Source organism: Cetorhinus maximus, chromosome 3 (genome assembly GCF_964194155.1).
Source record: "Cetorhinus maximus chromosome 3, sCetMax3.hap1.1, whole genome shotgun sequence".
In the NCBI taxonomy this organism is placed as follows: Eukaryota; Metazoa; Chordata; class Chondrichthyes; order Lamniformes; family Cetorhinidae; genus Cetorhinus; species Cetorhinus maximus.
This window is the reverse complement of record NC_135881.1, coordinates 283,236-309,990: the sequence shown is the minus strand read 5'-3', so window position 1 is coordinate 309,990 and position 26,755 is coordinate 283,236. Positions and strand designations below refer to the sequence as shown.

The window sequence follows — 26,755 nt, the reverse complement described above, 5'->3', positions numbered from 1 at the left end:
AGGGGTGGAGGAGCTGCTGCTCTCATCCAGAGCTTCCTGAGAGGAGCCTGCAGAGACAACAGGCAGCTCGTGCACCAATGTGAGGTCGCCCTGAACCTCTCTGCTCACCATTGATGGACGGGCACCGAGCTGGGGTACTGGGTGCCTCATCCATCTCCTACACGGACACTGACCAGCTGAGGTCAGGAGGACCACAGGGCTTCATATGCACGTGCATCACACCCGCTCTCTGAAGCAGACACCAGCACAGATACCAGCACCTCGGCAGGCATTAGATCAGCATCTAGTATCTCGGTGCACAGCAGTGAGGGCACTTCACACTCACATGAGGTGCAGGCGGAGGCAGAGAGTGCCCAGGGCTCCAGCAGCCGAAGGAGTGCTAGGGACCAGGAGCATTCTCAGTCAAAGGCAGATGATGAGCTTCTGGAGTCATTATTAAGGCAGCAGATGCTGCCACCTCCTCCCCTACCCTCTTTGTGAGCTGCGGTGGCCTCCTCCTCCTATCTCTGGGGTCAAAGGTGTCCGTCCTGGCAGCCACCTCCTCTAGGAGGACCGCGAGGCACACCTCGAAACATTGAGGGGCTGAGTACCCACCCGACTTGCCCTCCTGCTTGCTGTGTCCAGCTGCACTCAACATCCACCCTTGACATCCTTCCAGGGGCTGCCTGGGCCAGTTTGAAACCTGGGTTACCATTGGATCTGGCAGCTGATAGGCCCCCATCCCTGCTCGGCCCTTCTCAGCTAGTGTGGAGCCACGTTTCACGCTGGGAGGACCTTAATTGGTCCACCAGTGCCAAATCGTGTTCAGAGGCCGATCACGGGCAGGGGATTGTTTCCCAGCCGATCCTGGGCCCGCTGACCACGCCCTCAAAATGCTGCCCTACATTCCCTTGTGGATAATTGCGTCTGCCGCTCACAAAATAATGAACCACACTCAGCATATTTACACACACACTCTAAACCTCACTTAGACCTATCTGTGCTTTCTACGATCCCACTTAGTCCTGTATTATTTCCACCTTTATGTCTCCCAGTCCACAGTTTCTACTTTTTAATGTTACATCTTGGTGCCCATGCCCCTGCTGAATTAGTTTAACCCCTCCCTCTCAGCACTAGTTAACTTGTCCGTGAGGATATTTACCCCAATTCTGTTCAGGTCACCGTGTCCACCTTGAGCAGGTCCCTGGTGGGACAGAAGTGATGTGACTCTCCCCAGATGATGGAACCTTCTCCCTGCACCATGTCTCTAGTCACACATTCACCTGCCTCAGCCTCCAATTGCGACTCTCTCTGGAGTGTGGGGCTGTGGCTTGCTAGCTTTGAAGTCTTGTTTTTTATCTTCCTGCCTAGCTCATTAGATACCAGAAATAGAGGGTAACCTAGGGGCTCAGAGGAGTGAAGGAATCAAGGTCGTTATCATCAGAGAAAAAGTAGTGGAGAGAAACGTAAGGAATTACAACCCAGGGAATTTTCATTGGTTCCTGGCCCGGCAATGGCTCCATTTTAAAATTCTAGTTCAATGCTCTTGACTGGTTTTTATGGTTTGGTTTCTGAACAACAGGCTCTGCGTGAGGACATGGAACATCTGCAAAGTGATGTGGAGTCACTGAGAAGCCTTGGAGAGGGAATGATGGGCTCTGTCAGCATTGATGATCAGCATGAGGTGACAAAAAGCATAGAGGAGGTGAGCAAGTGAATAATTTAATCATATCAGAGGGTGGACCTGGGACCCTGGTCAATCTGATTTACAACCAGCTTTCCTTAACCTTGGGAAGGGTGGAAAATCCCAACAGCTATGTCCCTCTCCCAACTTTCCTCAATTCAGCAACATATCTTCATCAACAAGTCTCCAATAGGACTCATGTCAGCTCATACTAACCATTTACTATTTACCCCTGGCGGAAGGTTTTTCACTTCCCCTTTGGCGGTGAATCCAATTTGTTCTCATTCTCTCTTTGCAAGTCTAATTTACCTCTTCACCTCCCCTCTCTATTTGACCTGGTTTTCACTTGAATAGTTCACCTGACATGCATCATAAACACTCTGTTTTTAGTTTCATCATAATCTCTATCTCCCTCATCACCCAGGGTCCCCTGTTTTTGGTTCCCCTATCTTTCACCCTTGTTGGCATGTACCCAGCCTGTACCTGAAGCATCTACTGAAGACTTGTGCTCCAGAACTTGCCGCGCCCCTAGCCAAATTGTTCCAGTACAGCTACAACACTGGCATCTACCCGGCTATGTGGAAATTAGCCCAGTTATGTCCTGTACACTAAAAGCAGGACAAATCCAACCCAGCCAATTACCGCCCCATCAGTCTACTCTCCATGATCAGTAAAGTAATGGAAGGGGTCATCAACAGTGCTATCAAGCGACACTTGCTTAACAATAACCTGCTCACCAATGCCCAGTTTGGGTTCTGCCAGAGCCACTCAGCTCCTGACCTCACTACAGCCTTGGTTCAAACATGGACAAAAGAGCTGAACTCCCGAGGTGAGGTAAGAGTGACTGCCCTTGACATCAAGGCAGCATTTGACCGAGTGTGGCAGCAAGGAGCCCTAGTAAAACTGGAGTCAATGGGAATCGGGGGGAAAACTCTCCACTGGTTGCAGTCATACCTAGCACAAAGAAAGATGGTTGTGGTTGTTGGAGGTCAGTCATCTCAGCTCCAGGACATCTCTGCAGGAGTTCCTCAGGGTAGTGTCCTCGGCCCAACCATCTTCAGCTGCTTCATTAATGACCTTCCTTCCATCATAAGGTCAGAAGTGGGGATGTTCGCTGATGTTTGCACAATGTTCAGCACCATTCGTGACTCCTCAGATACTGAAGCAGTCCATGTCCAAATGCAGCAAGACCTGGACAATATCCAGGCTTGGGCTGACAAGTGGCAAGTAACATTCGTGTCACGCAAGTGTCAGGCAATGACCATCTCCAACAAGAGAGAATCCAACCATCGCCCCTTGATGTTCAATGGCATTACCATCTCTGAATCCCCTACTATCAACATCCTGGGGTTTACCATTAACCAGAAACTGAATTGGACTAGCCATATAAATACTGTGGCTACAAGAGCAGGTCAGAGGCTAGGAATCCTGCGATGAGTAACTCACCTCCTGAATCCCCAGAGCCTGTCCACCATCTACAAGGCACAAGTCAGGAGTGTGATGGAATACTCTCCACTTGCCTGGATGAGTGCAGCTCCCACAACACCCAAGAAGCTTGACACCATCCAGGGCAAAGCAGCCCATTTGATTAGCACCCTTTCCACATTCACTCCCTCCACCACCGACGCACAGTGGCAGCAGAGTGTACCATCTACAAGATGCACTGCACGAATTTATCAAGTCTCCTTCGACATCACCTTCCAAATTCATGACCACTACCACCTAGAAGGACAAGGGCAGCAGATAGATGGGAACACCACCACCTGGAAGTTCCCCTCCAAGTCACTCACCACCCTGACTTGGAAATATATCGCCGTTCCTTCACTGTCGCTGGGTCAAAATCCTGGAACTCCCTCCCTAACAGCGCTATTGGTGTACCGACACCACATGGACTGCAGCGGTTCAAGAAGGCAGCTCACTACCACCTTCTCAAGGGCAATTAGGGATGGGCAATAAATGGCAACTGAAACCTACATTCTGTAAGTGAATGCAAAAAATGATAGTTCTTCCTGTCAGTCTCTGGTTCCATTTTACCCTCACTCAATCCCTGTTCATCCCATTGAAATTAATCCTCTTCAAATTTAGAAGTTCTACCTGAGATTGCTCTTTGCTCTTCTCCATTACTGATCTAAACCTTGTGGCACAATGATCTCTTTGACACAAATATTCCCCACAGACACATGGTCCACTTGATCCACCTCATTTCCCAGCACCAGATCCAACAAACCTCCTTCCTAGTTGGGCTGAGAATATACTGACCAAGGAAGTTCTCCTGAACACATTTCAGAAATTCCTCCCCCTCCTCATCCCTGCTGAGATTTTCCAGCGTTTTTGGTTTTTATCTGTGAATTAACATGTTGGTGGGTGATGGGCAGTTGTGTCAAGCAGGGCATTGACGAGTCAAATCGCTGTGAAAGGTTTATTTTGGGAATGATCTGCAAATGGGATTCGAGCCAGTGAGCTGGTTTGACTTCAATCCCAGGAGACCATCACCCCCCCGACTCTGGGACAGAGCCATCCCCCAATAGCCCCCGACTCCAGGGCAGAGCCCAACCCTCCCCCCACCCCAGGGCAGATTGTCCCCTCTTCCCCCCTACCCTCAGACCCTGGGGGCAGAGCTGACCCTTCCCCCCCCAGACCCCAGGCAGGGCTGACCCTTTTCCCCAGACTCACTCCAGGTGGGTGCCTAAGCAGTGAACTCTTCATTGATGCCTGTGTGTGTCTTTCTCTCTGTCCTCAGTTAGACGCTATCTTCAACAACTTAAATAAGGTCTGGAGAGAGTCCAGCGATCAGACTGAAGAGGCTCTACATGCAACACTTCAACACCAAGAGGCCATGAAGGTAACAAACGTGGGGAGCTGGGTGCACTGGGATGTTGTTGACACTGGAATGTTGGGTATTCTCCAAACTCTCTCAGTTCAGAGCTTGGGTAGGTGGTCAGTGAAATTTAATGCAGAGAAATGTGAAATGATACATTTTGATAGGGAGGGTGGGATTGTTTGGAGAGCCTCTTGTTGAAGCTTTTTGTGTGGTGTGGGTGGGATGATTTCACACATGGGGAAGGCAGCATTATTCATTATAATGAAAAAGATAATGGCAAACAGTCAACTTGAATTTCAAAAGGGAAAATCTTGCTTGACCAACCTTATTGAATTGTTTCAGGTGGAAACAGAGAGGGTAGACATTTCCATATCTTTATACGGTTTCTTGGGATGTGGGCGTCGCTGGCTGGCCCAGCATTTATTACCCATCCCTAATTGCCCTTGAGAAGGTGGTGGTAAGCTGCCTTCTTGAGCCGCTGCAGTCCATGTGGTGTATGTACACTCACAGTGCTGTTAGGGAGGGAGTTCCAGGATTTTGACCCAGTGACAGTGAAGGAACGGTGATATATTTCCAAGTCAGGATGGTGAGTGACTTGGAGGGGAACTTCCAGGTGATGGTGTTCCCAACTATCTGCTGTCCTTGTCCTTCTAGATGGTAGTGGTCATGGGTTTGGAAGGTGCTGTCGAAGAAGCCTTGGTGAATTCCTGCAGTACCGATTGAGGAATTGCATCTTGGTGTGGGGGGGAGGGAAACCCAGGCTGAAAGGCAATCCGCTTCTGAGCCCCACTTTCCTATGAATTCCGCCAAGGCCGAGTGTGCACCACCAGAGGTCAACGCAAGGTCAGTGTTGGTTAAATCCAACTCATGAGCTCACCCCGGTCGCCAGCCCCTTCCCAGTGACCTGGACTTGGGGCCAAGGCTGTCTCTCTAGCTCTGTTCTTAAGTGAAAAGGTGAACAAAATGTTTATTGGGTAGCTCTGCTGTTTGGCATTTTTAATGGTCATTTTTATTAAGTACTTTTTAAAACAATTATCAATTTATTACTTTGATGTTGATGTTTTTTGTTAAGTTAATGTTTAATGTTGTGCCAGATCTTATCAGTGCAAAACTTGCCCATTGGCCCTTTGAGTGAGAGAAGAATTGAAATGTGGCCCCTTGGCTGACAAGGCCAGACAAGCCTGTCCTGGAAGGCCAAGATCGCAGATAGACAGGAACACCACCATCTGCAAGTCCTGTACAACAGGCTGTACAGCGGCAGCAAAACTTCCCCACTTTTATATTCCATTCCCCCGCAATAAACACCAACATTTCATTTCCCTTCCTAATCTCTCTCTGTACCTGTAAACTAACGCTATGTGATGTAAACTAACGCTATGTGATGTAAACTAACGCTATGTGATGTAAACTAACGCTATGTGATGTAAACTAACGCTATGTGATCACTGCAGCTGCCTGGGGCCTGCGTTAGAAAACCCCTCTCAGGCCCCAGCAAAGCCTACCTCCAGCGGAATCAGGCAGGCTGTGCCCCCTTTTTACAGCACTCGCTGCCATAAAGTGGGTAAGTTTAAAGGGCCACTGAAATTGAAAGGCCAGGGGCAAAGTAAGTGGATAGGATTTGGGGGGATTTGGGATGGGATGGAAGGGTGGAGGGTGTTGGGGGTTGGGGAAGTCGGAGGCTGGGGGGGTTTTGGTGGTGGGTGGGCAGATTGGAGGGGGTGGGTAAGTGGGGAGGTCACAGATAGGCGGTGGGGGGGGGAGTAGGGGGAGTTGGAGGTTGGGGCTCAGAGGTCGGGGGTTGGGGGTGTCAGAGATCAAGGGGTGGGGAGTCAAAGGTCAGGGGATGGAGAAGGGGGCATTTGGAGGCTGGGGTGGTCAGTGGTGTAGGGGAGTACCATGGGGGTCAGCCTGGGTGTTTACAATAGTTACCCATGGGTTAGAAGAGGTTTTAATTCTTCTAACTTTTTCTGGGTAACTATTGGTATAATCCTAGTGAAACCATCAACATTTGTGATTTAAATCACATTTTCAGATGGCTGACCAATATTAGCTTGGATAGAGGATTGGCTGACCAATATTAGCTTGGATAGAGGATTGGCTGACCAATATTAGCTTGGATAGAGGATTGGCTGACCAATATTAGCTTGGATAGAGGATTGGCTAACCAATATTAGCTTGGATAGAGGATTGGTTGACCAATATTAGCTTGGATAGAGGATTGGCTGACCAATATTAGCTTGGATAGAGGATTGGCTGACCAATATTAGCTTGGATAGAGGATTGGCTAACCAATATTAGCTTGGATAGAGGATTGGTTGACCAATATTAGCTTGGATAGAGGATTGGCTAACCAACAGAAAGCAGAGAGTCGGGTTAAATGGGTCTTTTTGTGGATGGCAAGCTGTAACTAGTGGGGTGCCACAGGGTTTGGTCCTTGGGCCCCAACTATTTACAATCTATATTAATGTCTTGGATTCAGGGATAGAAGGTACTATAGCTAAATTTGCAGGTGACACCAAAATAGATGGGAAAGTAAGTTGCAATAAAGAAATAAGAAATTTACAGATGAATATGGACAGGTTAGGTGAATGGGCCAAAATTTGGCAGATGGAGTTTAATGTGGATAAATGTGAGGTTATCCATTTTGGTTGGAAGAATAAAAAGGCGACTTATTATTTAAATGGAGAGAAACTTCAGAATGCTTCAGTGCAGAGGGATCTGGGTGTCCTCGTGCATGAATCGCTGAAAGCTAGTCTGCAGGTACAGCAGGTAATAAGGAAGGCAAATGGAATTTTGGCATTTTTTGCTAAAAGAATAGAGTATAAAAATAGGGAAGTGTTGTTGCAACTGTACAAGGCATTGGTGAGACCGCACCTGGTGTGCTGTGCAGAATTTTGGTCCCCTTACTTGAGGAAGGGTGTAGTTGCACTGGAGGCAGTTCAGAGGAATTCACTAGATTGATTCCAGAGATGCGGGGCTTGTCTTATGAGGAGAGATTGAGCAGTTTAGGCCTATACCCGCTAGAGTTTAGAAGGATGAGAGGAGATCTAATTGAGGTATGTAAGATTCTAAAGGGGTAGACAAAGTAGACGCGGAGCAGATGTTTCCCCTTCTGGGGCATTCTAGACCAAGAGGCCATAGTTTTAGGCTAAGGGATGGTAGATTTAAATCAGAGATGAGGAGGAATTACTTTTCTCAAAGGGTCGTGAATCTGTGGAATTCACTACCTCAGAGTGCAGTGGATGCCGGGACACTGAATAAATTTAAGGAAGAGATAGACAGATTTTTAATTAGTAACGGGTGGAAAGGTTATGGGGCGAGGGCGGGAAATTGGAGTTGAGGCCGAAATGAGATCAACCATGATGGTATTGAATGGCGGGGCAGGCTCGAGGGGCTGAATTGCCTCCTCCTGCTCCTAGTTCTTATGTTCTTATGTTCCCTGTGCAGGCAATTATCCAGAGGAAGTTAACACTTCTGGGAAATTGTGGTGCAAACCATTACCTGGGAAAGTCTGAGAGGGATTCCCCAACGCATCTCTGGGGCACCCACAAATCCAATACTCAGAATTGGCCCATAAATTCAGAGATTCTCAGTGCAACCAACACCAAGTGTGTGACCTCAATGGAGCGTGAGAGTTTGGTGAGCTGGGGGAGTCTGGTAAGGAGGTGAGGAAGGTGCTTCTTTGCTTTTTCTAATTTTTTCACTCTGTAGGAACAGGATCTTGCTCTGCTTCAGGGGGGAAAGCTAACTCTTTGGTGAGTATCTGGTAAGAGGTCAAGGTCTGTTCTATTCCAAATGTTTAAAGTAGTATAGGGATTTGTGATTAGATTAATAAATATATAAAAGAAAATAAATAATTGAATAAAATAATTAAGTAATTCATTAAAGCACATAAGTATGGCCGGACAGGTGATGTGGCTGCAGCATGTGGGAGCTCCTGGACACCAGTGTGTCTGCAGTGTCTGTGGTTTGAGGAGCTTCGGCTCAGCGTCATGGAGCTGGAGGCTGAGCTGCAGACACTGTGATGCATCAGGGAGGGGGAGAGTTACCTGGACACTTTGCACCAGGAGATGGTCACACCCCTTAGGATAGGTCTTCTGATTTGGAATGTGGTCAGGGACAGGAGGGTGTGACTGTGAGTGAGGCAGACCCAGAGGGCAGGAGGGCAGGAGTGCAGGAGTGTCAGTCTCTGCAATTGACCAGTAGGTTTGAGCTTCTTTGGATGGCAGTGGGACTGCAGGGTGGATGAGCTAACTGACTATGACACCGTGGTACAGGAAGCCATCCAAGTGCGGGATCACAAAGAAGTGTAGTGGTAGTAGGGGGCAGTATAGTGAGGGGGATTGACACTGTTCTCTGCAGCAAAGAGCGTGAGTCTAGACGGCTGTGTTGCCTGCCTGGTGCCAGGATTCAGGACGTCTGCTCAGGGCTGGAGAGGAATTTGCAGTGGGAGGGGGAGGATCCAGTGGTCTTGGTCCATGTAGGTACCGATGACATAGGCAGGATGAGGAAGGAGGCTCTGTATACTCAGTATGAGGAGCTCGGCACCAAATTAAGAAGCAGAACCTCAAAGGTAATAATTTCTGGATTATTACCTGATCCACATGCAAGTTGGCATCAGGCAAATCAGATTAGAGAGATGAATGTGTGGCTCAAAGACCTGGTGTGGGAGGAGATTTGGGTTGAGATGAGATAATGATAAAGTGAAGAAGCCATTTGTGGGAGTGGGGTACAGGCTGCTAATTGTAATTACAATGTAGGACAGAGTCACAAAGGTACTGCAATAATCATGGGGGATTTTAATTTACATATAGACTAGAAAAATCAGGTGGGCAAAGGTAGCGTGTAGATGAGGAGTTTATAGGATGTTTTTGGAATAGTTTCTTAGAACAGAACATTCTGGAGCCAATCAGAAAGCAGGTTATACTAGACCGGGTAAAAGCAAAATACTGCGGATGCTGGAAATCTGAAACAAAAACAGAAAATGCTGGAAAACTCAGCAGGTCTGACAGCATCTGTGGAGAGAAAGACAGAGTTAACGTTTCGAGTCTGTATGATTCTCTCTGAGAAGAGTCATATGGACTCGAAACATTAACTCTGTTTTTCTCTCCACAGATATTGTTACACCTGCTGAGTTTTTCCAGCATTTTCTGTTTTTGTTTACTAGATGCAGTAGGATTGATTGATGATTTCCTAGTGAAGGCACCCCGAGGTAGCAGCGATCATATGATGATTGAATTTTACATTCATTTTGAGGAGAAACGAGTACGTCCATGACTATTTTAAACTTAAATAAGGGCAATTATGAGGGTATGAAAGCAGAGCTAGCTAAAGTGAACTGGCAAGTGAAGTTAAGGGATACGTCAATAGAAGTTCAGTATCAGAAGTGAATTTAAAGGGATATTTCAGAATACACAGAATATATACATTCCAGTGAGAAAGAAAAATTCCAAGGGCCCACCATCCATGGTTAACCAAAAAGTTAAAGTCAGTATCAGACTTAAAGAAAAAGCAAATAATTACACAAAGACAGGTGGCAGGTCAGAAGATTGGAAAGAATATAAAGAACAGCAAAGAATGACAAAAAGGTTAATAAGGAGGAAAAAATTAGAGTATGGAGAGAAAGCTAGCTAGAAATATAAAGACGGATAGTAAGAGTTTCTATCGGTATTTAAATAAGAAAAGATTTAACAAAGTGAGCATTGGTCCTATAGAGAGTGCGTCTGGTGAATTAATAATGGAAAGTAGGGAGATGGTGGATGAATTAAACAAGTATTTTGCTTCAGTTTTTACGATAGAGGACACTCACCATCCTGACTTGGAAATATATCGCCGTTCCTTCACTGTCACTGGGTCAAAATCCTGGAACTCCCTCCCTAACAGCACTGTGGGTGTACCTACACCACATGGACTGCAGCAGTTCAAGAAGGCAGCTCACCACCACCTTCTCAAGGGCAATTAGGGATGGCAATAAATGCTGGCCCAGCCAGCGAAGCACACATCCCATGAATGAATAAACAAAACAAGTAAAATCCCGGAAATAGCTGTAAATCAGGAAATGGAAGGGAGGGAGGAAGTCGGGGAGAATTACAATTACCAGGGAAGTGGTGCTGTGCAAATTGTTGGGGCTGTGGGCTGATAAATCCCCAGGTCTGGGGGGACTTCACCCTAAGGTCTTGAAAGAAGTGGCTAGTGAGATAGTTGATGCCCTGGTTTTAGTTTTCCAAAATTCCTGAGATTCGGGGAAGGTTCCATTAGATTGGAAAATAGCGAATGTAACTCTTTCATCCAAAAAGGGAAGAAGACAGAAAGCAGGAAACTACTTAGTTAGGCCAGTTAGCTTAACATCTGTCACAGGGAAAATGTTAGAAGCTATTACTAAAGATATTATAGCAGAGCATTGAGGAAAGATCAAGGTAATCAGGCAGAGTCAACATGGGGGTTTTGTGAAAGAGAATTGGGTCAGGCACAGTCAAGGTATATTCCATCGAAAGGGAAAGGTGGGGCAAACAAATCCAGAACTCCCTGGTTGAAAAAGGAGATAGAAATTAAGATCAGGACGAAAAAATGCACTTATGACAGGTGTCAGGGAGAAAATACAATTGAGAACCAAGAGGAATACAGAAGGTTCAGAGAGGAGGTGAAAAAGCATATTAGAGAAACGAAGAGGGATTATGAGAAAAGACTGGCAGCCAACATAAAGGGGAATCCCAAAGTCTTCTACAGGCAAATAAATAGTAAAAGGTGGTAAAAGGAGGATTAGGGCCGATTAGGGACCTAAAAGGGAATTTACACTTGGATGAAGGGGACATGGCTGAGGTATTAAATGAATACTTTGCATCTGTCTTTACCAAGGAGGTAGATGCTACCCACCAGCCTGCCTGCTGCAGCTCCATCTGTCCATGACAGTACCGGTAGGAGTGACCACCGCACAGTCGTTGTGGAGATGAAATCCCGCCTTCACATTGAGGATACCCTCCATCGTGTTGTGTGGCACTACCACTATACTAAATGGGATAGATTTCGAACAGATCTAGCAACTCAAGACTGGGCATCCATGAGGTGCTGTGGGCCATCAGCAGCAGGAGAATTGTACTCGAACACAATCTGTAACCTCATGGCCTGGCATATCTCCCACTCTACCATTACCATCAAGCCTGGGGATCAACCCTGGTTCAATGAAGAGTGCAGGAGGGCATGCCAGGAACAGCACCAGGCAAACCTAAAAATGAGGTGTCAATCTGGTGAAGCTATAACACAGGACTACTTGTGTGCCAAACAGCATAAGCAGCAGGTGATAGACAGGGCTAAGCAATACCACAACCCACAGATCAGATCTAAGCTCTGCAGTCCTGCCACATCCAGTTGTGAATGGATGTGGACAATTAAACAACTCACTGGAGGAGGAGGCTCCACAAATACCCCCATCCTCAATGATGGAGGAGCCCAGCACATCGGTGCAAAAGATAAGGCTGAAGCATTTGCAACAATCTTCAGCCAGAAGGGCCGAGTGGATGATCCATCTCGGCCTCCTCCGGAGGTCCCCAGCATCACAGATGCCAGTCTTCAGTCAATTCGATTCACTCCACATGATATCAAGAAATGGCTGAAGGCACTGGATACTGCAAAGTCTATGGGCCCTGATAATATTCTGGCAATAGTACTGAAGACTTGTGCTCCAGAACTTGCTGTGCCCCTAGCCAAGATGTTCCAGTACAGCTACAACACTGGCATCTACCCGGCTATGTGGAAAATTGCCCAGGTATGTCCTGTACACAAAAAGCAGGACAAATCCAATCCGGCCAATTACTGCCCCATCAGTCTACTCTCGATCATCAATAAAGTAATGGAAGGGGTCATTAGCAGTGCTATCAAGTGGCACTTGCTTAGCAATAACCTACTCATGGGCACTCAGTTTGGTTCAAACATGGACAAAAGAGCTGAACTCCAGAGGTGAGGGCAGAGAGTCAGCTCTTGACATCAAGGCAGCATTTGACCGATTGTGGCACCAAGGAGCCCTAGCAAAACTGGAGTCAACGGGAATCAGGGGGAAAACTCTCCGATGGTTGGAGTCATACTTAGCACAAAGGAAGATGGTTGTGATTGTTGGAGGTCAGTCATCTCAGCTCCAGGACATCTCTGCAGGAGTTCTTCAGGGTAGTTTCGTAGGCCCAACCATCTTCAGCTGCTTTATTAATGACCTTCCTTCCATCATAAGGTCAGAAGTGGGGATGTTCGCTGATGATTGCACAATGTTCAGCACCATTCGCGACTCCTCAGATACTGAAGCAGTCCATGTCCAAATACAACAACTCCTGGACAATATCTAGGCTTGGGATGACAAGTGGCAAGTAACATTCTCGCCACACAAGTGTCAGGCAATGGCCATCTCCAACTAAGAGAGAATCCAACCATCGCCCCTTGACGTTCAATGGCATTACCATCACTGAATCCCCCACTATCAACATCCTGAGAGTTACCATTGACAGAAACTGAACTGGACTAGCCACATAAATACTGTGGCTACAACAGCAGGTCAGAGGCTATGAATAATGCAACAATTAACCCACCTCCTGACTCCCCAAAGCCTGTCCACCATCTACGAGGCACAAGTCAGGAATGTGATGGAATACTCCCCACTTGCCTGGATGAGTGCAGCTCCCACAACACTCGGGAAGCTTGACACCATCCAGGACAAAGCAGCCCACTTGATTGCCACCACATCCACAAACATTCACTCCCTCCACCACCGACACACAGTAGCAGCAGTGTGTACCATCTACAAGATGCACTGCAAGAATTTACCAAGGCTCCTTAGGCAGCACCTCCCAAACCCACAACCACTACCATCTAGAAGGACAAGGATAGCAGATAGACGGGAACACCACCACCTGGAAGTTCCCCTCCAAGTCACTCACCATCCTGACTTGGAAATATATCGGCCGTTCCTTCACTGTCGCTGGGTCAAAATCCTGGAACTCCCTCCGTAACAGCGTTGTGGGTGTACCTACACCACATAGACTGCAGCGTTTCAAGAAGGCAGCTCACCACCACCTTCTCAAGGGCAACTAGGAATGGGCAATAAATGCTGGCCCAGCCAGTGAAGCCCACATCCCCTGAATGAATGAATAAACACACACCCACTTTTCCCTCCAGAATCACTTGTGGGTTGGCTGCTCTCTCTGCTGTGACGGGTCTTCTGGGCTGCTTATTACCACCTCTTCTCTGGGGGAGGAGTGCTCTTGGCTGCAAATGTGGACATGGATAGAGCTGAGGGATTGGCTGGTTGAGGATGCTGGTCCCTTGGCAGAGCTCCCTGTGTACCAAAGTAGAGATAATTAGCTAAAAGCAAAATACCGCAGAGGCTGGAAATCTGAACAAAAACAGAAAATGCTGGAAAAACTCAGCAGGTCTGACAGCATCTGTGGAGAACGAAACAGAGTTAATGTTTTGAGTCCATATCACTCTCCAGAGATCTAGATATAATTAGTGCATGGCAGCAGAGTGAAAAGCAGGAGAGAGAGACACTCACAGAGAGAGGGATGATGTGGTGCAGGATCCTCATGCGGATGTCCATCGCCGACCTCACCATTGCCACAGGCACCATCCACACCCTCACCAGTCAGTGCAATGGTCACTCCTCACAGTGAGTGAGGGGCCTAATGTGGGCCACTCCACCCCCAGTCTGGGACCTCTCCCTGCTGTTGTGAGCCAGCTTCTCCTGCATGAAAACAGATGGAGAGAGTGTGAGCAGGACACATGGCACTGAGTGGAATGTTTGTGTGGTGAGCGGAGCCATGGATGGGATGAGGATGTGAGCTCCAGAGGATATGAGCCTGAGGAAGATGTGAGGGTGTGTGTGAGAGTTAGTGGTGTTGTCCCTTGAGGTGTGAGATCCCTGTGGGTGTGTGCTGGGTTTGTGAGTGTGTGAGTTGAGAGTGATGGGAAGAGTGAGTTACCCTAGCAGAATGGATGAGACCATTCATCCTGTAGTGGTACTGGGTGGCTGTCCTCTTTAGCAGGGCATTGGCACTGACCACCACTGCCACCACCTCTCAAATCTGGTTGGTAACGACGCTACCCATCCTGCGGCCAGAGCGGGGGTAGAGGACATCCTGGCGGCATCCACAACATCCAAAAGGTGTTCCAGTGACGCGTCGCTAAACCTGGGGGCTGCAGTCTTCTTGCCTTTTGTGGGCATCTTCCCTGCAGCAGGTCCTGGGCTGGAAGCGCTGAGATGTGTGCACGCAGCTGGACCTTAAACATGGCGCCCGGCGTGATGAAGCAGTGAGGTAATGGCGGGCGGGCAAATGAGAGCCTGCCCACCATGGAATCGCCGTGTTTCCTGGGAATGCAGGATTGGGAGGATACGGTGTGAAAACCCGGCATCGCTCCAGCGGGTAAACCGGCATTTTATCCACCTGCTACGGCACTTAGTGCAAGTCTGGGACTATTCCACCCAGAAATACAAATCAAACTTAAATTTTAAAGCTAAAACTCATTCCTAACACTCACAAATACAAATATAACTAACTTAAACTGTTTGGTTTAAGTAAATGAACCAGGACTTTGACTGTTTACAGTTATATAAATAGTTTAGATGAAGGGATTGAAGGATGGTTGCCAAATCTGCTGATGAGACAAAGATAGTAGGAAAGTAAGAGACATAAAGCGGCTATAAAAAGATATAAATAGGTTAAGTGAGTGGGCAAAGATCTGGTAAATGGAGTATAATGTGGGAAAATGTGAAATTGTCCATTTTGGCAGGAAGAATAAAAAAGCAGCTTATTATCTAAATGCTGAGAATTTGCAGAGCTCTGATTCAGAGGGATCTGGGTGTCCTAGTGCATGAATCACAAAAGGTTAGTTTGCAGGTACAGCAGGGAATTAGGAAAGCTAATAGAATGTTATCATTTATTGTGAGGGGAATTGATTACGAAATTAGGGAGGTTATGCTTCAGTTATACAGAGAACTAATGAGATCACATATGGAGTATTGTGTACAGTATTAGTCTCCTTATTTAAAGGAGGAGTAAATGTGTTGGAAGTAGTTCAGAGAAGGTTTACCAGACTAATACCAGGAATGGGCAGGTTGTCTTCCAAGGAAAGGTTGGACAAGTTAGGCTGGTATCCACTGGAGTTTAGAAGAGTAAGAGACGACTTGAATGAAACATATAAGATCCTTGAGATACTTGGGATACTTGCCTATATCAGCTGAGGCGTAGAATGTAAGAGCAGGGAGGTTATGCTGGAACTGTATAAAATGCTGGTTAGGTCACAGCCAGAGTATTGCGTGCAGTTCTGTAATCCGCATTATAGGAAGGATGTGATTGCACTAGAGAGAGTGCAGAGGAGATTTACCAGGATGTTGCCTGGGCTGGAGAGTTTTAGTTATGAGGAGAGATTGGATAGACTGGGGTTATTTTCCCTGGAGCAGAGGAGATTGAGGGGGACATGATTGAGGTGTATAAAATTATGAGGGGCATAGATAGGGTAGACAGGAAGGAACTTTTCCCCTTGGTGGAGGGATCAATAACCAGGGGGCATAGATTTAAGGTAAGGGGCAGGAGGTTTAGAGGGGATGTGAGGAAGAATTTTTTCACCCAGAGGGTGGTGGGAATCTGGAAATCACTGCCTGAAAGTGTGGTAGAGGCAGAAACCCTCATAACATTGAAGAAGTATTTGGATGCACTTTTGCGATGCCACATGACATACAAGGCTATGGGCCTAGTGCTGGAAAATGGGATTAGAATAGTTAGGTACTTGTTTGACCGACACAGACTCGATGGGCCGAAGGGCCTTTTTCTGTGCTGTAGACGCTATGACTCTACCCTGAGGGGGTCTTGACAGGGTGGATGCAGAGAGGATATTTCCTCTTGTGGGAGAATCTAGAACTAGGGGTCACTGATTAAAAATAAGGCGTTGCTCATTTAAAATGGAGATGAGGTGAAATGTTTCCTCCCTGAGGGTTGTGAGTCTTTGGAACTCTCTTCCTGAAAAGGCGGTGGAAGCAGAATCTTTGAATATATTTAAGGCTGAGCTAGATAGATTCTTGGTAAGCAAGGGAGGTCATAGGTTATCGGGGGGTAGGTGGGATGCAGATTTGGGGTTACCCTCAGATCAGCCATGATCTTACTAAATGGCAGAACAGCTCAGGGGTGACTGAATGGCCAACTCCTGCTCCTTGTTCATATGTTCGTATGTTTCATTAGTTTTGGGAGGAAGAATATGGTGAGTCAGTATAAAATAAAGGGAGAAGCTTTAAAGGAGGTGAAGGAACAGAGGGACCTCAGTGTATATGTACATAAGTCAGTGAAGATGGCAGCGCATGTTGAGAGAGCGGTTTATTAATCAGATAGCATCTTAGGCTTTATTAATAGGGGCATTGAGTACAAGAGTAAGGAGTCATGTTAAACTTGTATAAGACACTAGTTCGGCCCCATTTGCAATACTGCATCCAGTTCCGGGTGCCATGCTTGAGGAAGGATGTGAAGGTATTGGAGAGAGTATAGAGGAGATTCACAAGAATGATTCCCGGGATGAAGAATGTGGCTATGAGGATAGATTGGCGAGGTTGGGACTGTTTTCCTTGGAGAAATGAAGGCTGAGAGGAGACTTGATAGAGGTATTCAAGATCCTGAGGGGTATGGACAGGGTAAATAGTGAGAAACTGTTCCCATTCAAGAGAGCATCAAGAACGAGAGGGCACAGATTCAAAATAATTGGCAAAAGGAGTAAATGTGATGTGAGGAAAGATTTTTTCATCCAGAAGGTAGTTGGAGTCTGGAACAAACTTCCTGAGAGGGTGGTGGAGGCAGGTTCGATCGAGGTATTCAAAAGGGAATTGGATTGTTACCTGAAAAGAGAGAATGTGCAAAGTTACGGGGATAAGACAGGGGAGTGGGACTAGGTGAAATGTTCTTTCAGAGAGCCTTCTTCTACACAGTAAAGATTATGCGAGACTGCTCCTAGGTTCCTAAGTCCCAGGGCCCGCTCCCTCTGCCCAGTGTGTACCAGGGCTCGCTCCCTCTGCCCAGAGTGTACCAGGGCTCGCTCCCTCTGCCCAGTGTGTACCAGGGCTCGCTCCCTCTGCCCAGTGTGTACCAGGGCTCGCTCCCTCTGCCCAGAGTGTACCAGGGCTCGCTCCCTCTGCCCAGTGTGTACCAGGGCTCGCTCCCTCTGCCCAGTGTGTACCAGGGCTCGCTCCCTCTGCCCAGTGTGTTCCAGGGCCTTCTCCCTCTGCCCAGTGTGTACCAGGGCCCACTCCCTCTGCCTAGTGTGTACCAGGGCCTTCTCCCTCTGCCCAGTGTGTACCAGGGCTCACTCCCTCTGCCCAGTGTGTACCAGGGCCCGCTCCCTCTGCCCAGTGTGTACCAGGGCTCGCTCCCTCTGCCTAGTGTGTACCAGGGCCTTCTCCCTCTGCCCAATGTGTACCAGGGCCTTCTCCATCTGCCCAGTGTGTACCAGGGCTCGCTCCCTCTGCCCAGTGTGTACCAGGGCCTTCTCCGTCTGCCCAGTGTGTACCAGGGCCCGCTCCCTCTGCCCAGTGTGTACCAGGTCCCACTCCCTCTGCCCAGTGTGTACCAGGTCCCACTCCCTCTGTCCAGTGTGTACCAGGGCTCGCTCACTCTGCCCAGTGTGTACCAGGGCTCTCTCCCTCTACTCAGTGTGAACCAGGGCTCGCTCCCTCTGCCCTGTGTGTACCAGGGCTCGCTCACTCTGCCCAGTGTGTACCAGGGCTCTCTCCCTCTACTCAGTGTGAACCAGGGCTCGCTCCCTCTGCCCTGTGTGTACCAGGGCTCGCTCCCTCTGCCCAGTGTGTACCAGGGCTCGCTCCCTCTGAGTTTCTCTGTGGAAGGACGTAATAGCTCTGGAGAGAGTGCAGAGGAGGTTTACAAGAATGTTGCCAGGGTTAGAAAAGTGTAGCTACGAGGAGAGATTGGATAGGTTGGGGTTATTTTCCTTAGAACAAAGAAGGCTGAGAGGTGACTTGATTGAGGTGTACAAAATTATGAGGGGAATAGATAGAGTGGACAGGATCAAATTGTTTCCCTTGGTGGAGAATTCTAGAACCAGGGGACATAGATTCAAGATAAGTGGCAGAAGGTGTAGGGGGGACATGAGGAAGAACTTTTTTACACAGAGGGTAGTGGGTGTCTGGAATTCGCTGCCCAAGTTGGTGGTAGAGGCAGAAACTCTAAACTCTTTTAAAAAGTACCTGGATCTGCACCTTAAGTGCTGTTAGCTGCAGGGCTATGGGCCGGGTGCAGGAAGGTGGGATTAGAAAGGGCACCTGGGTGTCCTCGGGCTGACATGAACAAGATGGGCCGAATGGCCTCCTTCTCTGCTGTAACTTTTCTATGGTTTTGTTGGTTTGACCCAGTTTTTCTTTCTTCAATCAGAGGCTGTTTGATTGGCTGCTGGTGGCAGAGGTGGCTATTTCTCCCGATGACACGAATGGCACAGATCTGGAGATGGTGAAGTGTCAGCTTGGCCGAGTGAAGGTGAGGTCACTCAGGGAGGGTGCAAGTCCAAATTAAGGGCATGGACTGGGTTTTCCCATCTTACCTGGGACCCAGGTGTGTTGGGTGGGCTTTGAAAATGGTGGCAGGACCCGAATCCAGGATTGCTTCCCCAATTTGCGGCATCCACAGTTTTCATTGGGGCTTGATAAAGGGGTGGGATAGTGTCCTAACATTGCTGGCATCATTGCGGAAGTGGGCATTTCAGATCTTCCGCCATTGCCATGGCATCAAACCAGTTTTGGAAGGCGAGGCAATTCAGACCAGCACACGGGTGCTGTGACTGTGGGTGACCCGTGTGAAAGATCAGTCGGAAGGGTGTTGGAAACTTCACTTGCCATAATAGAATGCAGCATCATAAGTTAGAAATGTTTTAAATACAGTGAGAGATGATAGAGCTTTGTTTTGAAAAAGTAAGTGACCATTAAATAATGTGGTTCCCAGGTTGTTACTTCTGACACCTGATCAGCTATCAAAGGAATGAACAGCATTTTGAAAATGGAAAGTCTTCAGATGCAGTGGAGTACATTATTTACTGGAGAAAGTGTTATTTTGCATTGTACAATGGTGAAATCCAGATCTGATGATGTGAAATATGTCCATAGCTTGGATTTTTTTCCTTGAAGTTCAGCTCAGCCTCCTGTTTGGCTGTTTCAAAATTTTGTCATCCAGAAAGCTGTGGATTTGTTTGCCCTACCTTTCCCCCTCATGGAAATGTACCCGAACTGTCTCCTCTTTAAAGGCAACCCGTTGTTCTGTTACCATTTTTCCTGCTAATCTTTGATCCCAACTGACCTGGGCCAGATCTGTTCTTACCCCACTGAAACTGACCCCTTCCCAGTTAATGGTTTGTACTCTGGATTGTTCCTTTGCCTTTTCCATAGCCAACCTAAACCTTATGATATAATGATCACTGTCCCCTAAACTTTCTACTGACACTTGATCGACTTGACATATCTCACTCCCAAGAACCAGGTCTAATAATGCCCCCTTTCTTGTTAGAATAGAAACATACTGCTGTAAGAAACTCCTCTGAACACACTCTAGAAACTTTTACCCCCTCTGCTCTTTACGCTATTGCTATCCCAGTCTCTATTAGAATAATTAAAGTGTCTCATTAATACTGCTCTGTAGGTTTCTCCACTTCCTCATTTCCCTGGTCTATGGACTATACTCAATAGTGGAATGGTAATACTTAGCTCTAACCAATTAGTAATATCCTTGATTCCTCTGGAACATCCTCTTTCTCCAGTAGCGCAATGCTCTCCATAGTCAATACTGTCATCCCTCTCCCTTTTCTTCCTTTCCTAGGTCTCCTGAGCACCTTGTACCCAGGAATATAAACACTCAGTCCTGCCATTCTTTGATTCAGGCCTCAGCTTTAGAAAAAATATTGTATTTCCACATGGCAACTTGCGCCTGTAATTCGCCAACCTTATTTACCACAATCTGTGCATTCATTTAGGGATGGACAATAAATTCTGGCCTAGCCAGCGATGCCCACATCTCGTAAAATGAATTTAAAAAAACAGACATGCACAGTAACCCTGACTTAGACTTTAATACGTTCTCCCCTACTCTGACCCCACGTAATAGCTCACATTTCTGACTCCAGTACTATCTGTCATTCCCAATGTTCCTGATACCTTGGTATTCCTCTCTAGTATTACCTCCTGGTTCCTAAACCCTGCCAAGTCAGTTTAAACCTCACAAATTCGAGATCTACATGGAACATGGACTCCTCAAAGCTGCAGAAATTAAAATAAAAGCAAAATACTGCAGATGTGGGAAATCTGAAATGAAAACATAAACTCAGCAGGTCTAGGAGGAACTGTGCAGAGAAAAGCAGAGTTAACATTTTGAGTCCGTATGACTGTTTCTCTCTCCACAGATGCTGCCAGACCTGCTGAGTTTTTCTAGCATTTTCTGTTTTTTATCACTGCAGGTGGCCTGGGGGTTTCTGAACCATCTTAATCTCTTATTGCATGGGACTGCTGTGTGCAACACCCTCCACACCAGATCCCCGATAGGGAAAGGGAGAACTCCGAATGGGAAGCCTCCCATCAGACAGCAGGACAGAACTCCACGGTGTGTCCAGATCGTTGACGAGGGTGAGGAAGTGGAGGGTGTGTAGCAGCAGCTCATACAGGAAGCCCATCCATACAGAGTGGAGCAGCACACAGAACATGTTCACGAGACAGCTCCGATTGTGGGGCTGAGGCACACGAGGAAGGTGTCGGGACCTGGGACCAAAGGGAAATTCCGTCTGAACCAAGGTTAGTTCAGATGGAAGTCCACCTCATGCCTGAGCTGCCTTGACACCTATCACAGAATCATAGAATCTTTACAGCGCAGAAGGAGGCCATTTGGCCCATCAATTCTGCATCTGGTCTCTGAAAGAGCATTCTACCTAATCCCACTCCCCTGCCTTATCCGCGTAACTTTGCACATTCTCTCTTTTCAGGTAGCAATCCAATTCCCTTTTGAATACGTCGATCGAACCTGCCTCCACCACCCTCTCAGGAAGTTTGTTCCAGACTTCAACCACCCTCTGGGTGAAAAAAGTTTCCCTTACATCACATTTACTCCTTTCACCAATTATTTTGAATCTGTGCCCTCTAGTTCTTGATGTTCTCTTGAATGGGAACAGTTTCTCATTATTTACCCTGGCCATACCCCTCAGAATCTTGAATACCTCTATCAAGTCTCCTCTCAGCCTTCTTTTCTCCAAGGAAAACAGTCCCAACCTCTCCATTCTATCCTCATAGCTACACTTATTTATCCCTGGAATCATTCTTGTGAATCTCCTCTGTACTGTCTCCAATTCCTTCACATCCTTCTTCAAGTATGACACCTGGAACTGGATGCAGTACTCCAGATGAGGCCTAATTAGTGTCTTATACAAGTTCAACATGATCTCCTTACTCTTGTACTCAATGCCCCTATCAATAAAGCCTAAGATACTATATGCTTTATTAATTGCTCTCTCAACAAGCCTTGCCATCTTCAATGACCTATGTACGTATACACCGAGGTCCCTCTGTTCCTACACCTCCTTTAGAGGCTCTCCTTTTATTTTATATGTCTCTCCATATCTTTCCTGCCAAAATGAATCACCCTCACACTTCTCTGCATTGAACTTCATCTGCCACTTGCCTGCCCAACCCATCAACATGCCTCTGTCCTTTTGAAGTTCAAGACTATCCTCATCACAGTTGACAACATTTCCAATCTTCGTATCATCTGCAAATATTGAAATTATGCCCTGCCCACCATAGTCTAGGTCATTAATATATATCAGGAAAAGCAAGGGTCTCAACACTGACCCCTGTTGAACTCCACTACAAACCTTCCTCTATTCTGAAAAACAATCATTTATCACCACTCTCTGTTTCCTGTCACTCAGCCAATTTCTTATCCAAGTGCCTACTTTCCCTTTTATTCCATAAGCTAGAATTTTGCTCAAGTCTGTTGTGTGGCACTGTATCAAATGCCTTTTGAAAATCCATATACACCACATCAACAGCTTTTCCTTTATCAACTTTCTCTGTTACCTCCTCAAAAAACTCCAGCAAGTTAGTTAAACATGATTTTCCCTTAATGAATCCATGCTGGCTTCCCTTAATTATCCTGCACTTGCCTATGTGATTATTGATTTTATCCTGAATGATAGCTTCCAGAGGTTTCCCTACCACTGAAGTCAAACTGACTGGTCTGTAGTTGCTGGCTTTATCCTTGCAGCCCTTTTTGAACAAGGGTGTAACATTCGCAATTCTCCAGTCCTCCGGCACCTCCCCTGTGTCTAAGGAAGACTGGAAGATTATCACTAGCGCCTCTGCAATTTCCACTCTCACTTCCCTCAGTCCCCTTGGATGCATCTCTTCTGGCCCTGGTACTTTATCTATTTTAAGTAAAGATAACATTTCTAATACCTCCTTCCTCTCAATTATAAGTTCTTCTAGTGTACCAGTCACCTCCTCTCTCACCTCGGCCTGTGTAGGATCCCCTTCCTTTGAAAAGACAGATGCAAAATACTCGTTCAACACTGCCACTATTTCTCCAGCCTCCACATACAGACCCCCTTTTTTGTCACTAATCGGCACTATTCTTTATTTTACCACCTCTTTATTATTTACATGCTTATCGAAGACTTTGGAATTCCCTTTTATGTTCACTGCCAGGCTCTTTTTATGCTCTCTTCTTGCTTTTAATATTAATTTCTTCACTTCCCCTCTGCCCTTCTATATTCAGCCTGATTGTCCATTGTATTTTCTACCTGACCTCTGTCGTACACACACATCTTCGTTTTCATCTTTACTTCTATCTCTCTCTCGTCACCCAGGGCGTTCTGGATTTATTTGTCCTACCTTTCCTCTCCAAGGGAATATACCTTGACATTTCCTGCAATACTTTTTCTTGGAAGGTGGCCCATTGTTCAGCCACTGTCTTTTCTACCAACATTTGATTCCAATTCAATCAACTCAGATGCATTCTCATCCCATCAAAGTTGACTTTCCCCCAATTAACTATCCCTGCTCTGGATAGTTCTCTGTCCTTTTCCATGATTAACCTAAACCTTATCACCCCTCGAGTGCAACTGGCATCAAGCACCACGTTTTTAAGACTATGGGTGACTTTGGCTTGAGGCAGAAATCCACCAATGCATGATGCATAATCCAGTCGCTGCTCTGCCATCCAGCAGATCCCTGACTCTGGTCACCCCAGCAGCCCCAGCCCTCTCTCCTGCCAGATATCGGGAGAGGTGTAGATTCTTGAGCAGTGATTGTCATATGATAGTCGTTACCCCTGAAGAATGGGAGCAGTTTAGAATTCAGCAAAGGAGGACCAAGAGATTGATTAAGAGCAGAAAAATAGAATATGAGAGTAAATGGCAAGGATCATAAAAGTGACTGTCAAAGCTTCTATCAGTATGTAAAAAGAAAAAGATGAGTGAAGACAATTGAGGCATTCAAAAGATGATTATTTGAACAGAAACAATGTGCAGGGGTAAGGGGAAAAGGCAGGGCAGTGGCACTAGGTCATAATGACCATTTGGAGAGCTGGTACAGACATGATGGGCCAATGTTTTTTTTGATTCATTCATGGGATGTGGGCGTCGCTGCCTAGGCCAGCATTTATTGACCAGGATCAGTACTTGGGCTCCAGCTATTCACAATATATATCAATGATTTGGATGAGGAAACCAAATGTAATATTTCCAGGTTTGCTGATGACACAAAACTAGGTGGGAATGTGAGCGATGAGGTGTTCAGAGGCTTCAAGGCGATTTAGACAGGTTGAGTGAGTGGGCAAATACATGGCAGATACAGTATAATGTGGATAAGTGTGAAGTTACACACTTTGGTAGGAAAAACAGAATGGCAGAGTATTATTTAAATGGTGCTAGATTGGGAAATGTTGATGTACAAAGAGACCTGGGTGTCCTTGTACACCAATCACTGAAAGTAAGCATGCAGGTGCAGCAAGCAGTTACAAAGGCAAATGGTATGTTGGCCTTCATTGCGAGAGGACTTGAGTACAGGAGCAAGGATGTCTTACTGCAGCTGTACAGGGCCTTGGTGAGACCACACCTGGAGTATTGTGTGCAGCATTGGTCTCCTTACCTAAGAAAGGATATACTTGCCATAGAGGGAGTGCAGTGAAGGTTCACCAGACTGATTCCTGGGATGGCGGGATTGTTGTTTGAGGAGAGATTGGGCTGACTAGGCCTGTGTTCACTGGAGTTTAGAAGAATGAGAGGAGATCTCATTGAAATGTATAAAATTCTGACAGGGGTGGACAGACTGGATGCAGGGATAATGTTTCCTCTGGCTGGGCGGAGGGTCTAGAACAAGGGGTCACAGTCTCAGGTTATGGGGTAGACTATTTAGGACTGAGATCAGGAAAAATTTCTTCACTTAGAGGGTGGTGAACCTGTGGAATTCTCTACCACAGAGGCTATGGAGGCCAAGTCACTGAATATAGTTAAGAAGGAAATAGAGAGATTTCTAGACTCTAGAGGTGACAAGGGGTGTGAGGAGAGAGCGGGAGTACGGCATTGAGATAGAGGATCAGCCATGATCATATTGAATGGTGGAGTAGGCTAGAAGGGCCGAATGGCCCCTCCTGCTCCTAGTTTCTACGTTTCTATGTTTCTGAAATGAAAGAGCTCTGACTTGAGGCAGCCATGTTTTAGACTTTGATCAGTTCCTATAAAACACAGGCCACTTCTGCAAGGAGGCATGGAGACTTCCCAGATCCATAAACAGGAGCTGCACATCATCATTGAGACATTGCTAAACCTTCCTCCAGACCCAAGTGTAGTCGTTCCCCAGGACGTCCCAGAACACTGAGGTATCAACCATCAGCCCACCCTTCCCCGGGGACTTGGCCCTCAATGACTGTCGAGGGTGTTGGTCAGCTCTGCCTGTCTAAATGCAGCACCAAGCTGCCCGGCACTGCCTGGGCCAACCTGTGGCAGGTCCTCCCACAGAACGCTGAGCATCCTCGTTGGATGGACCCAGAGGGAACAGAGCATCACAGTGGACTCGGGCCTAAGCCCTGATGCCCTTCGGGTCCAAGACAAAGCAGCGGCGTAAGGAGCTGCTTATGGACCCCTCGCCTTTTCTCCAGTGAGTGGGAGAAGCTGGGGGGCAGCAGCCCAGCTCCTGAAAGAACCAATCCACAATGTCACAAATGTACCCTGGGCCTGATGAGCTGTGGTTCTCTCCCCACACGCCCTTCTCCTCCTGGCCCATCTTCCACAAGGGCCGGGCTCTCAACAACCTGACCAACCTGACGGGAGACCAGGCTGAGTATCCACTGCTCCAAGCTCTGACCCAGGGCTTCTGCCTCTTTGTCGACCCCTTCGCATACTCCTGAGAGAAGATGCAGATATGAGCCTTGCCACGTCCCCCCATAGCCTGTAGGAGGGGAAACCTCACCACTTCGTTCCCCAGCCCAACCCAGAACAGACAGAATGAGTCCTTGAACCATTTGTTCTCCAGCAGCAGGTTGTGAATGTGCCAATACGCGGACCCCGTCCGAGTGCAGAATTCTTCTATTTATTCATTCGCAGGATGTGGGTGTCACCCATCCCCAGTTGCCCTTGAGAAGGTGGTGCTGAGCTGCTTTCTTGAACCGCTGCAATCCATGTGGTGTAGGTACACCCACAGTGCTGTCAGGGAGGGAGTTCCAGGATTTTGACCCAGCGACAGTGAAGGAACGGCGATATATTTCCAAGTCAGGATGGTGAGTGACTTGGAGAGGAACTTCCAGGTGGTGGTGTTCCCATCTATCTGCTACCCTTGTCCTTCTAGATGGTAGTGGTCGTGGGTTTGGAAGGTGCCGTCTAAGGAGCCTTGGTGAATTCCTGCAGTGCATCTTGTAGATGGTACACACTGCTGCTACTGTGGTTAGTGGCGTTAGTGGTGATCTTTCAGGAATCACTGGAGTCAGGGAGGGTCCCAGAGGTCTGGAAAATCGCTAATGTAACCCCCCGTTTAAAAATGGAGTGAGGCAAAAGACGGGAAATTACAGGCCGATTAGCCTGACCTCGATTGTTGGTAAGATTTTAGAGTCCATTATTAAGGATGAGATTTCAGAAGACTTGGAAGTGCATGGTGAAATCGGGCAAAGTCAGCATGGTTTCATCAAGGGGAGGTCATGCCTGACAAATCTGTTAGAATTCTTTGAGGAGGTAACGAGTAGGTTAGACAAAGGAGAGCCAATGGATGTTATCTACTTGGA

At 47.1% G+C, this 26,755-nt stretch overlaps 1 protein-coding gene across 1 annotated transcript in view; it reads left to right on the top strand.

The window, feature by feature from the left end:
• The window catches only part of macf1b (microtubule actin crosslinking factor 1b), a 383,409-nt gene that overhangs the window by 100,975 nt on the left and 255,679 nt on the right, over nucleotides 1-26,755 (top strand). The window contains exons 13-15 of the mRNA XM_078534257.1: nucleotides 1,562-1,684; nucleotides 4,404-4,505; nucleotides 18,887-18,988. Of these exons, the coding sequence (XP_078390383.1) occupies nucleotides 1,562-1,684; nucleotides 4,404-4,505; nucleotides 18,887-18,988 (327 nt within the window). The remainder of the gene's footprint in view (nucleotides 1-1,561; nucleotides 1,685-4,403; nucleotides 4,506-18,886; nucleotides 18,989-26,755) is intronic.